Genomic DNA, 13,366 nt, shown 5'->3' with positions numbered 1-13,366 from the left:
TAATACTGGAAGGGGTGCGGATGCTAACCCGAAGGTGGACTTTTTAGGCATAGATGCATGCTGGATAGCGGTCTATGTACTTTGTCGTAATGCCCAATTGAATTTCATGCTACTCATCATAATATGTATGTGCATTGTTATGCCCTCTTTATTTGTCAATTGCCCAACTGTAATTTGTTCACCCAACATGCTATTTCTTATTGGAGAGACACCACTAGTAAACTGTGGACCCCGGTCCATTCTTTTACATCGAATACAATCTACTGCAATACTTGTTCTTACTGTTCTTCGCAAACATCATCTTCCACACTATACATCTAATCCTTTGTTACAACAAGCCGGTGAGATTGACAACCTCACTGTTATGTTGGGGCAAAGTACTTTGATTGTGTTGTGCAGGTTCCACGTCGGCGCCGGAATCCCTGGTGTTGCGCCGCACTACACTCCGCCACCATCAACCTTCACGTGCTTCTTGACTCCTACTGGTTCGATAACCTTGGTTTCTTACTGAGGGAAAACTTACTGTTGTACGCATCACACCTTCCTCTTGGGGTTCCCAACGGACATGTGCCTCACGCGTATCACAAAACATAAATGCCAGGGCACCTCTAAAGTTCAAGAGAAGACTAGAAGTAAAAATATCCAAAGATTCAAGCATCACAGTTATACCACAATTAATCTTATTCCGGGACAAGCACATTAAACTAAGAATGACAGCTATGCTTTCAAGAAAGTGCTCGAAGAAAGGATAGTGACTCAACATTAAAGTATAAGATTGGCCCTACGAAGAGGGAAGCAAGATTACTCATGTGCTAGAGATTTTCATTTCAAATGCAACAATAGGAGTGTTGAAAATATGTATTTTGAGAAGCATGCATGTATATGTCAACGACTGGCATTAAATGATTTATCATCCCTTCATATAGTGACCTCAAGAGCGGCTCCCATGTAGTTCCCTAATGCACACCATTATTTAGGATCTCTCTAGTACATAATGTGGGGAGCAGTGTTTATTTATTTGTTTATTTTATATTTTATTTGGGATGGGAACCCAGTTGCCTTGATCTTTTTGCAATATTGTGGACCAGTACATTATGCACGCTAGTCGCGGTATGAAGTCATGAAAGGACAATAAAACACTTAATACTTCCTCATGAGCTAAAACAAAACATAAAACGGGTTGTAATTTTGAAGGTTTTAAGGTATCACACAAACAATTCACTTTGAAGTGGCAGTGAAATACCACATATAGGTATGTATGGTGGACTCAATTGGCACTTTGGTTTTTTGTGGTTGGATGCACGAGTAGAGCTCATACTCAGTACAGGTAAGGGCTAGCAATAGACTGGGAAGCGACAACCAAGAAAGCAGTAGCTGTCATAATCATGCTTGCGATGGACAAAATTAACAGAAGCATAAAAGTAATACAAGAAATCTGAGGCAAGATAAATCATCGAGGCATAAATGACTGTTGTTTAGTCTGATGCATACTTGAGCATGTGCCAAGTTGATTCAAATGAAGCATTCAAAGGAGGATAACACAATGTCATGCAGTTATATGACATGTTACCAACTATTAGTAAATTGGAACTAATCATCAGAGAGCATAAACTACTGAGCATCATTAAGTATCATACACCTTACACAAACAAACTAAGCATGTCCACATAAATGAGTATATGTACAAAAATGAAAAACAAATAGAGTTCATACCAGCCTCTCAGCACAACTCGAATTGTCGTGACCGTCATTATTGCTATTCACTTGTGTGAATTGAATAATATGAAATAATAACCAAGCTTCAATGAAATCACGGAAGACCGTTGAACCCTGCAGCAACTTTACAAAACCAAAGAAAAACAACAAATATATTTGGGTTTTCGATTTTTAATCAACACACAAAGCAAAATATTTTTGGATTTTTGAATAGCAAACCCTAATGAGAAAATGAAACAAACTAAAGAAGCAAATGCAGAGAAACAACAGAAATATTTTTGGTATTTTTGTGTTTTGGAAAGTAGAAACAAAAGCAAGAACAACAAAAAGAAAGAAAACTAACATAGACACGCAAATGCAACTAGTGGCAGAAATCTGCTAACCCAGAACAGCAGACAAAGGTCGATTTTTCTCAACTAACGAAAGTTAGAAAAAAACCTAGGGCATATGCTCAAAAATTGGCAGCTCAAAGTTCCATTCTGGCTGGGCATATAAATCTTTTCAGTGACAGCGCAGAATCTGTTTTTAGACAGCAACTTCTCCAATTCTTACCTTCTTCTTATTAGAGGCCATCCTTGGTAAAAAATGAAATAAATAAGCTAAGGAGAGGTTATTACAGTAGTAACAACTTCCAAGATTCAATAAAAGAGAAATTACAGAAATAAACTAAACAAGAACAAAAAGAAAGCGAAACATGAATGTACAAAGTTATGACGGAATATGATATGTAGATGAGTGAGATGTCGGTATACATCCCCCCAAGCTTAGGCATTTGGCCTAAGTGGAGATCACTCCCAGGTGATACGTCTCAAACGTATCTATAATTTTTGATGCTCCATGCTTGTTTTACACCAATTCATATATGTTTTGTTTACACTTCGTTACACTTTTACATGATTTCCGGCACTAACCTATTAACAAGATGCCACAGTGCCAGTTCTCTGTTTTCTGTTGTTTTTGTATTTCAGAAAAGTTGTACATGAAATATTCTCGGAATTGGACGAAACAAAAGCCGAAGTCAACATTTTACCGAAACAAAGACGAAGTCCAGAGGGGGGTCGAAGAGGCGTAGCAGGGTGGCCAGACCTACCCTAGGCGCGGCCTGGACCTGGCCCGCCCCTAGGGGTGGTCTGGGCCCACCAGGCGCCCCACCGACCTAAATCCCCCGCCTATTTATACATCTTCTCGAAAAAACCCTGGATACCCGAGCCTCCATCCACGAAAAGTTCCATCGCGGCCGCCATCGCAGAACCCATCTCGGGGGGTTCTGAAGCTCTTCCTGGCACCCTGCCGGAGGGGGAAATCATCGCCGGAGGCACCTACATTGCCATGCCCGCTTCCGAAGTGATGCATGAGTAGTTCATCCCTGGATTATGGGTCCATAGCAGTAGCTAGATGGTTGTCTTCCCCACTTTGTGCTTCATGTATCGATCTTGTGAGCTTCCCTACATGATCAAGATCATGTTTATATAATTTTATATGTTTGGTTTGCTAGGATCTGATGAATATTGTATACTATGTTGAGATTGATTATATATTCATGTCATATGTTATTTGTGATCTTGCATACGCTCCGCTGCTAGTACAAGCTCTGGTCAAGTGGACACTTGTGACTCCAAGAGGGGGTATTTATGCTCGATAGTAGGTTCATGGCTCTAGTTTTCTGGGAGAGCGACTTTATAACTTCTAAGATTGTGGATGTGCTGTTGCTACTAGGGAGAAAACAACAATGTTTTATCCGAGGGTAATTCTATTGTTTACTTTACACACAATGCTTAATGCGATAGTCTGTTACTTGCAACTTTATACTGAAAGGGGTGCGGACGCTAACCTGAAGGTGGATTATTAGTCATAGATGCAGTTGGATTACGGTCTATGTATTATGTTGTAATGCCCATATCAAATCTCATAGTAACCATCTTGTCATGTATTGATCGATATTCTGTCAATTGTCCAGCTGTAATTTGTTCACCCAACATGCTATTTCTTTATGGAGAGACACCTCTAGTGAACTGTGGACCCCGGTCCTATTTCCTTTACTGATAAATTCAACTGCAATCATGTTCTGTTTACTTTCCGCAAACATCTCCTTCCATTCGATACATCTAGTCCTTTGTGTTCAGCAAATCGGTGAGATTGACAACCTCACTACAAGTTGTACTAGTAACATATGGGTCTTCAATGACGGTATGATACTGACGATTGAGAAATCCGTCAGCGATTGTCTTTTTCTATGACGATAGGGTTTTCGTGTCACAGATGGCGATTTGGGCCGTTCGGCCTGAAAAATTAGTGACGGGCAAGGTCTAAACGTCAGTGATTGTGCAGAAATGAGCGTTCTGGGTGGTTGGTGGCCCGAACCGCGGAGTCAGCGGGGGGCGTCACAACAACTGGGCTTCGGGCCGGTGGACACACCTGACCCACACCTTGCACGCTTCTGTTCACGTACTTTTCTATCTGCCCGCATAACAGTCCAAGTCCTGCAGCACTGGGACCCATATTTGTAAGGGGAGACAACCACTGTCTACACACATGTACCTGACCTGCAGCACACGGGCCCGCATGTCAGGTACCGACACGACCCACCTGCGTGGGGCCGTCAGTTCCGACAGTCTCCAGACATGCGAATTGGATCAGAACTGTTAGTACCACCAACATGGGTTCCACATGTCAGTTTCCATACCAATTTTTTTGCGCACGTGCCAGCACAAGTGTATGCCTGCCATCAATTCTGGACGCATGGCCCCGCATGTCAGGACTTGCTGGGCCTACATAATACGTCGGGCCTACGTGGGTCCCAGGTTCCATTCCCGTCGGGCCCATATGGAGATGTGGCGTGGCCCCGCATGTCAGAGCTTTGGTGGGCCCGCATGTCAGAGATTGGTGGGACCTCATGTTAGAGCTTGCTGGGCCTACATACTTTGTCTGTCCTACATGGGTCCCACGTGCCATTCCCATCGGGCCCACAAGCCCTTCGACTGGCGCTACAGGACTCGGCACAACCGCCGCCTCCACCTCCGTCGTACTACCTGTGGGGGCCCCCACCTTAGCCCTGGGCTCCTCAACCTCCGCCACAGCTATGGGCGCCTCCACCTCCAGCACAACCCTAGGCGCCTCCACCTCCGCCACAGCCACAACCCTGGGCGCCTCCACCCCCAGCACCGCTGGCGCCCCCCGCGTACGTCCCGCCGGTTTCCAACTAGCCGTGGGTGGTACCGGAGCTCGTCGTGCTCGACAGCGACGAGGAGAAGCAGTAGGCGCATGCGTTTAGGGTTATTTTCCATGTGTTCAACTATGTAAATTATGTTTTCATGTTATTAAAAAATGGAAATTCGAGAGAAAAAATGCGTCGTGCTGCTGAAGCCACCCCCGATGCAAACGAATGAGCGATCGATTTCGACCATTTCTACCGACGCAAACGGACGCGTGCAAACATTTTCGGACACTGAAATGTGTCCGTTCCGTTGGAGATGCCCTAAAAAAGAATAAAAACGTGTGGAAAAAGAGTTGCAAAAGGCGAAAGGATACATAGGCTTAGCTTTCGACTGATCCGTGCTTGTCACGGTCGTCTAACATTAAACATGGTAAACATCAAGGCATCTCCATTGATAATTCGATGGATCCTGGTTGAGGGGAGGCCCACACACGCGCAGGCGCAGCTCCTTCCGGAGCACACTTCCCCGCTGACCCGGTCAGCCTTACCTTGCACTTCCACTTCCCTTCCCGCCATTTCGACCGACCTAGCCCAACACGACGCCTCCGATTCCCTCCACTTTCGCTTTTATAAAACTCACCCGACCAACCCCTCCACACGCCCCACCCCACCTCTCCTCCCCGCGCCGCCGCCGCCGCCGCCGCCACGCGATGCCTCGCCGAAACGGGAATGCATCCGGTAAGTCGCCGTCTCCTTGCACCGAACCCGCCGGCACCCCAAAACCCTAACCGCCTCCTCCCATCGCAGGTGAAGGCACCAGCAGTCGTCGCCGCCGGCGCGATGACGACGACGACTCCGACCACGAGAGCGTCCCCTCCGACAACACCTCCGACTCCGACTTCGTCGCCGATACGGAGGACGAGGCGGGGGACGACGACGACGATTTCGCCTCCGACCAAGACGTCGCGCCCGCGGCGGTTCCCGCGGTGGTGGCGGCGCCTCTCCCGGTGGTGCTGCTGCCGCCGCCGCGCCCGCGCAAGGAGAAGCGGAGGGCGAAGAAGAAGCGGAAGGGGGAGGCCGACGAGGACGGGCCGCGCCTGCCGTGGAAGGAGTGGGAGGAGGCCAACGCCAAGTGGCTCGACGCGCGCGACGAGGCGGCGGCGGCGGCGGCGCCCGACGACTCCGCTCCCACCGCGCTAGCGACCGCGGAGGCGGCCCCCGAGGTGCTGCTCAGCCTGCTGCGCTTCCAGAAGGAGTGGCTGGCCTGGGCGCTGGCGCAGGAGGCCTCGGTCTCGCGCGGCGGCATCCTCGCCGACGAGATGGGGATGGGCAAGACCATCCAGGGCATCGCGCTCGTCCTCACCGCGCGCGCGCTCCGGCCCCCGCCTTCCCCCTCGCCGTCACTCGCCCCCACGATGCGGCGGGTCGGGTGCACGCTCGTCCTCTGCCCCCCCGTGGCCGTCGGGCAGTGGGTGCAGGAGATCGAGAAGCACACGGCCAAGGGCAGCGTGCGCGTGCTGCAGTACACCGGCGCCAAGCGGGCCCTTAACAAGCCCGACTTCAACAAGTACGACTTCGCCGTCACTACCTACTCCACCCTTGAGGCCGACTACCGGAAGCACATCATGCCGCCCAAGATTCGCTGCCAATACTGCAATAAACTGTTTTACCCCGACAAGATGAAGGTTCACTTGACATACTTCTGCGGACCCGATGCCCTGCGTACTGAGAAGCAGGCCAAGCAGAAGAGCAAAACCCGGGGTGACAAGAAACGGACGAGGAAGGGCAAAAAATCGGGTGGTGTCGACGACGACGACGAGGATCTTGAGGAATTGGAACAATTGGCCACCCAATCTAGGGGCAAGTCCCCTCTGCACTCGGTGCGCTGGGAGCGGATTATCTTGGATGAGGTGATTATTAGATGCCCTGTCTATGTCTTGTTGTTACATTTTCAATACTACTGTTTCAACAATACAATTAACTGCATATGTAGATGTAATTCTCAGGAACTGATCCATTTTACAAACCAACACATTGGTGTGCTCCATTCTGCCATGTCGCTATTTTACTTCTTAGGGATGTAGCCCCGTTTCCTTCAACTAAGCATGATCTCAGATTATATAGTGATCAAGCACGGCTAAACTGTATCCTATGCAACTAATGATACATAGTGTACTGTTTGATTCATTGATTAGCATATAAGGTTATTTGATCTGTTAACTAGGTAAGCTTTATATGTTTGGACGAAGAACATTAAGTTGACTTTATGCTATCTGATTTGAGGAAAGGTAGAAATTCTAGCCTCCATGTGAACTTGTTACTTTATCCGCTGCCAATGCATAGCATACTGTCTCTGCAGCATTTCGATGTTATACTGTGCTGCACTAGCTTCATCATTACTACAATAAAAGAGCTCTTGTTCTAGTATAATTTTACCAGCAATATGTGCCTGTACATTGGATTGTTCTATATTGTAATGTTTTGATGATGATACTTGCAAGAATCAAGCTCTCCTATTTGATTTCTATTATGTATTCAGATCGCGCACTGTAGGCTTGCTTGCCGTATTGCTTCTTACTGTATCACATATTCACATTGTCAGCGTACAGAATTTTCTGCTAATCTAGGTCTATTTATTAAAAGCAGCCTAAGTTCATGTCTAGGGGGAGTTTGTCCAGCAATATCTGCTCTAGTTTTGAAGAATTTTCTTTTATGTACGTCTGTTTCAGTAGATAATGGAGATTCGAGGACTTTCTGAGTACGTTGCTATTGGCTTAATCTTATTACTTCATTGTCACACTGTTTTATGAAATCTGAAGGATTGAGACCAACTTGTGTACTTGGGAGACACTGCCACGTTCACTGCGCAGTGGTATCTTCGCCTTTTTAGATGATTACTATGTCCAGTTTTTGATAGCTTCATGACGTAAATTGAACAATGAATGTTCCATTTCTTTTTAAAAAGTGATTCATTCCTTCCATGTTTTTTTCTGCAGGCTCACACTATAAAAGATAGACGATGCAATACTGCAAGGGCAGTTTTTGCTTTGGAGTCAGAATACAAGTGGGCCCTGAGTGGGACACCATTGCAGAATCGCGTTGGAGAACTTTACTCACTGGTTTGCAACTAACATTTGAAGATTCTGACATGTTTCTTTTTACCTCGTCTATTCTTACTATTGTTTTGTCAGATTCGCTTCTTGCAAATCTTTCCCTACTCTAACTATTTCTGCAAGGACTGTGACTGTGAGATACTAGATACCCAGTAAGATCTGCTTCTACTCGTACTAATATCAATAAAGTATTTCCCTGTATTGATTTTTACCTCGATCTACTGTGGTATTACTTCCAACCCTGTTACTAAGTTTACAATTAATACACCTACATCACCTTGGAAATAGTCCCCATTAAATGGTTCACCATAGAGAAGATACGGATGCTTTCCACTTTAGTATAACATGATTTGATCAAATAATATGTTTATAATAATAGTGGTTTTTAAGAAAATATGCATTTGTTAACATACCATGTCACAGTAGTCAAGCTTTTGAGCGGTATATCTTGTGGAGCGATCATGATCTATACCAGCAGTCAGTCATACATGGCATGACAAGGCCATTTCGTTGATTTATACCAATTTGACTGCCATGTGGCCCTATCAGTTGTAACTGTTCCAGAATAAGAAGTGTATTTCTAATTTCATGCTACAACGTGTAGTTTTGACAAAAGATGAGAAGTATTTTGAGTTTAGTATGAATGTATTTGAAGATGATGCTCCCTCCTTGTAGTTGTGTCACGCAAGTTTTGAGCTGCAACTGTTCCCATTGTTCTTATTTCTTCATTTTGGTTGATTGGTTGATGACCCTAATCTGCTGCAGAATGAAGAAAAAATGTGACTGTGGTCACTCATCAGTCAGGCACTTTTGCTGGTGGAATAAGGTCAGTTACAGGGTTTGGTATGCCCCTTAATTATATACTATCTTTTATTCATGACATTATCTCTGCTGACACAAATCCATTGATTAACAGTACATAGCGACACCGATACTACATGGGTCAGCGAGTTTTGAGGGCCGCAGAGCCATGACTCTTCTCAAGGAAAAAGTCTTGAAGGGCATAGTGTTAAGGCGGACGAAAATAGGCCGAGCTGCAGATCTTGCTCTTCCGACAAAGACTGTAAGTCCTTATAACATGTTATATGCATAATGAATTTAATGACTCCTATTCCTACGAGTTGCAAGAAGTTTAATTTTTACCTGTTAGGTGACACTGAGGCGGGACTCTTTTGATAAAAATGAAATGGAATTTTATGAAGCATTGTATACTCAAAGCTGCACGCAGTTTGATTCGTAAGTCCTCCTTTCCTGCTTATGTAGTGATACCATATAGATTATTCAGTAGACATCATGTTGTTATTATGCTGGTTCTGCAAAAATTGGAAAACAAGGTTCTTCCGAACAAGAACCCATTTTATGAAGCTTCTAGCAGGTTTACTCTGTAATGCGTCTTCACAAAGAGCCACCGTTTTAGGTTAGAGTTCATCTATTTGTTTTATTTGGCTCTATATTTAATTAACACCAAAGCCTCTGGGTTGGAGTTAACTTACAACACAAGCAAGGTGAATTGTAAAGAGGCTCGGCTCTTAGTTTCATGGTTCCATCGAATACTCGATGGATGAGGTGGTTTTGTAAACATTGGGTCCCATTTGTTAAATAAATTATGTGTGCAACATATTTCTCTTTTGCAAGATTTAAGATTTTTCAGCAAGTCCCTCAACACTGTTTTCTCCAGGTATGTTGTCGCTGGAACGCTGCTTAACAACTATGCTCACATCTTTGACCTCCTCACAAGGCTGAGACAGGTAAATCCATAAAAAGATTGGTTATGGGTGCACTATATTGTGTGCATAATCCCTTGGGTATCCTCAGAATGCCTTATTTGTCTCTTCTGTACCTGTGAAATAAGCAAGTCTACTTGATTATTTTTCTATATAACTGCCATTTTTCCTATTGAATTTTACTCTTCACTATTTCTCTTTTGTTGAAGCAACATGTTGATTGTTACATCAAAATGTAGGCTGTAGATCATCCATACCTTGTCGCATATTCTCAGACAGCAGTACTTCGTGGAGAATGCAAAAAAGAAGGAAATGATGCCACGGAAATGCAGTGTGGAATATGTGATGATTTGGCAAAAGATTTCGTGGTTAGTGGATTGCCCCTGAAAACCTATTTACGCTCATGTGTTGTTTTTTGTTAGTCATAAGCTGAATTCACACATTAACTTTCCTGTCAAGGCTACGTCTTGTGATCATGTATTCTGCAAGACTTGTTTGTTGGACTACGCTGCAACTTTGGAGAATGTTACATGTCCAACTTGTTCAATACCCATTACTGTTGACTTTACAACTGAAAGCTCGAGAGAAAAGGTCCCTGCAAATTTGAAGGGTAGCAAACGCTCAGGCATATTAGGCAGACTACAAAGCCTAGCAGATTTCAAGACGAGTACAAAAATTGATGCCTTGGTAAGTCGAAAAACTTGGTCCACGTATGTTGTTTGTAGTCAATTTGTACATTGACATGCTTTGTATGTAGGGATATTAATTTTCCGTTAAAAAATTCAAACTATATTTTTGTGAGTTCTTATTGTCTGATATTATGATTCGTAGTACTCCCAAGTGTTTGGGAAACTCTTTTTTGCCTGAAAGAAACAAGGTTGCCTGCTTCCAGTATCTTGGAGAGATACTGGTGATAACCAGCTGTTTATCATCATTATTTTTCAAAAATAAATTTATTGTTTTTCTGGAGATTTGTAGTTTGGGATATAAACTGGCATGGGCATGGGCCCAGCCCAATGGAGAGGGGTAGTAGCCGGTGAGCCCTAGAGTCGACTTATTAGTAGTAGTTATCTTTGAGATGAGATTGCATTAGTTAGATATTCTTGTAGGAGCTAAACGCATCACTATGAAGTGGAGCTACATCATTCAAACGCTTGCTGTCAATACTGAATAAGTATACTGCTAGTACCTAATTCAAGCTCTGGTCTCATTGTATAATGTAGTTCATGTCGTCACCATCCAATCTCCCGTATATGATACCCCTGCTATGAAACTAGATGCAGTTTAAGCCTTTTGGTAGCAGGGGCATTTGTTACTTAAAGATTCAGTCACCGCTAAGCACAAGAGGATTCATTGACCAACTTGTCACTAAGCACAATAAGAGCATCCTCGAGCAAGACTATCACGTTTTATGAAAGGGATTAAGACTATTATGTCAAGAGTAGACCATTATATGTGCAAAATGATTTGATGTCTAGCTGTAGTTTGTAGATTGTACTTCTGCACATCTCCAGGTTTGCTAGTCTTGCTCTTGGATTCTCTCCTTGTCTTTTGCTAGGCCTAGTTGTTTTCGGTTCTGTTATTCATGTTTTTCTTTTGGCTATTTGTACTTTTTCATCTTGCTGTCTTCTTTGTAATGAAAATGACACACAGCCTGGTGCGTGCTGGGGAAAAAATAATACGGTTGCATGTTTCCTTTTACTGCAGAGAGAAGAGATAAGAAACATGATTGAGCGTGATGGTTCGGCAAAAGGGATTGTGTTTAGCCAGTTCACCTCGTTCTTGGATTTGATTGAATTCTCCCTGCAGAGGGTAATGCTGAGAAACTTTTAGTTATTCTGAACATTGCAGCCTTGTTATCAACAAAAGAAATAATTTTATTATTATAATATGGTTTGACAGTCTGGCATCAAGTGCGTGCAACTAAATGGGAGGATGAACTTGGTTGAAAAGGGCAGAGCTATAGACACCTTCATAAATGACCCAGATTGCAGGATTTTCCTGATGAGCCTGAAAGCTGGAGGAGTAGCTCTAAATCTTACTGTAGCATCTCATGTAAGCTCAGTCCCCTGCGCTTGCCCAGCGTTCAAAAGAAGAAACTTCTGGTTCATGCCTGATTATTTGCATTTCGTGCTGCATAGGTTTTCTTGATGGACCCTTGGTGGAACCCGGCAGTCGAGAGCCAAGCGCAAGATCGGATCCACCGAATTGGACAATTCAAGCCTATCAGGTGAGCAGCAGCACTTCCATTATAGTTTCCCCTGAATATACCAGCCCACTGACCCACTCTTCTTTGATTCGGCATATCATTTGACTGTGGTATCACAGAAGCATGAGGTTTGTGATCAAGGACACGGTTGAAGAGCGCATCCTGCAATTGCAAGAGAAGAAGCAACTTGTGTTCGATGGGTAAATCTGCTTTCTTCCAGTATCTCATAATCCTTAGTAGTATTACTCCACCATCATTCTCTGGTGGACGATTTTGGCTGATACCATCTTCCACGCCTCTTTGCAGCACTGTGGGTGACTGTCAGGAGGCCATGACAAAGCTTACAGAGGCTGACCTGAAGTTCCTGTTCCAGAACTAAGCCGTCCCTGATGCTCCTACCAGCGCCACATTGACAGACGTACATCCATCCAGGAGCAAGGCGCTTGCATTGCGTATTCGCATGCCGTTTTGGTCTAGCCAGCCCTCAGGATGCATTTGTTTTGATCGTCGTACTGATACAGTGATAGCACTCTGTAGTACTCCATGCTAATGGAAATTTGGAACAACATCGATATAGCAGTTTACTTGTTTCGCAAAGTTTGGGGTAATGTTGCCATCGCACCGCATAAGATGCAAGCCGCAAAAGCAAACACGGGCGCGTTGTCTGGTGCTAACGCGAGTGGAGTCCACTAGACTGTACGGCCCTTGGCTTGGCTGCCGACGTACACGTACAGTGCGCACAGACTCGTCCGCATCCAAAGCGGTGACGCCTTGTTTGCTGTAGCAGCACTGGCAGAGGGTCAGTGCCCTACACGGCTGGACCAACCGTCCAAGCAAGCGCACGATCGCTCCCTATTGCCTTATCAGGCAGCTTGCAGTTCTGGTAAGTGTTCTTTTTCTGCCGGGAGGTTGCTCACGGAGTCGTGACTCTACACGTATAAGCTAATCCTTGGTTTTGGCACTTCAGTCTGTTTGTTTGATCCAATCGAGGACGCGCGTGTGCATTCCAGTTACTAATATGTTCTTCTTTCAGTAGTACACTGCCACAACCGGCCTATTTAGAGAGCCCACCCAAAAATGCACCACCGCCCCACCATCGATTCGACGCCACCGTGTCTAGCCACCGCAGCCTAGAAACACTGTCTCGCCTTGTTTATTGAATTTATCGGTGTTTTCTGGAAACCGCCCATTCTTCACTTGAGCCATCTGTCGTCGTTGGAATTCTGTGGTGACCCCTTCCACCTCCATCTCTATTTGCTCTTAGCTCTTCAATCGCGGTGGGCCTCTCCGACTAGCCGGTGCTCAATAGCATCCCGCACCACCTCACGCCCACCGCGCCCACAACATGTCTATGTGTGTGCCTAGGTACCCAATTTTGTAAGATTTTTTTTCTCTCTCTAGAGTGTTCTGTATATGATTGATTCATTTTCCGATAAATAAACTATGATGG

The 13,366-nt window shown here is 44.8% G+C and overlaps 1 protein-coding gene across 1 annotated transcript; it reads left to right on the top strand.

The window, feature by feature from the left end:
* Positions 1-5,477: 5,477 nt before the first annotated feature.
* On the top strand, positions 5,478-12,488 carry LOC127333349 (DNA repair protein RAD16). The gene is made up of 15 exons (XM_051359739.2): positions 5,478-5,608; positions 5,678-6,780; positions 7,867-7,989; positions 8,062-8,135; positions 8,749-8,809; positions 8,900-9,046; positions 9,134-9,219; positions 9,662-9,731; positions 9,947-10,075; positions 10,167-10,394; positions 11,415-11,519; positions 11,610-11,762; positions 11,849-11,937; positions 12,036-12,116; positions 12,223-12,488. The coding sequence occupies exons 1-15, from the start codon at positions 5,581-5,583 to the stop codon at positions 12,293-12,295; spliced, it is 2,550 nt and encodes an 849-aa protein (XP_051215699.1). The 5' UTR covers positions 5,478-5,580; the 3' UTR covers positions 12,296-12,488.
* The last annotated feature ends 878 nt before the right edge of the window (positions 12,489-13,366 follow it).

This window comes from Lolium perenne, chromosome 2 (assembly GCF_019359855.2).
Source record: "Lolium perenne isolate Kyuss_39 chromosome 2, Kyuss_2.0, whole genome shotgun sequence".
NCBI classification, from domain to species: Eukaryota; Viridiplantae; Streptophyta; class Magnoliopsida; order Poales; family Poaceae; genus Lolium; species Lolium perenne.
The sequence above is the reverse complement of the archived record's forward strand: the minus strand, read 5'-3'. Positions and strand labels throughout refer to the sequence as shown.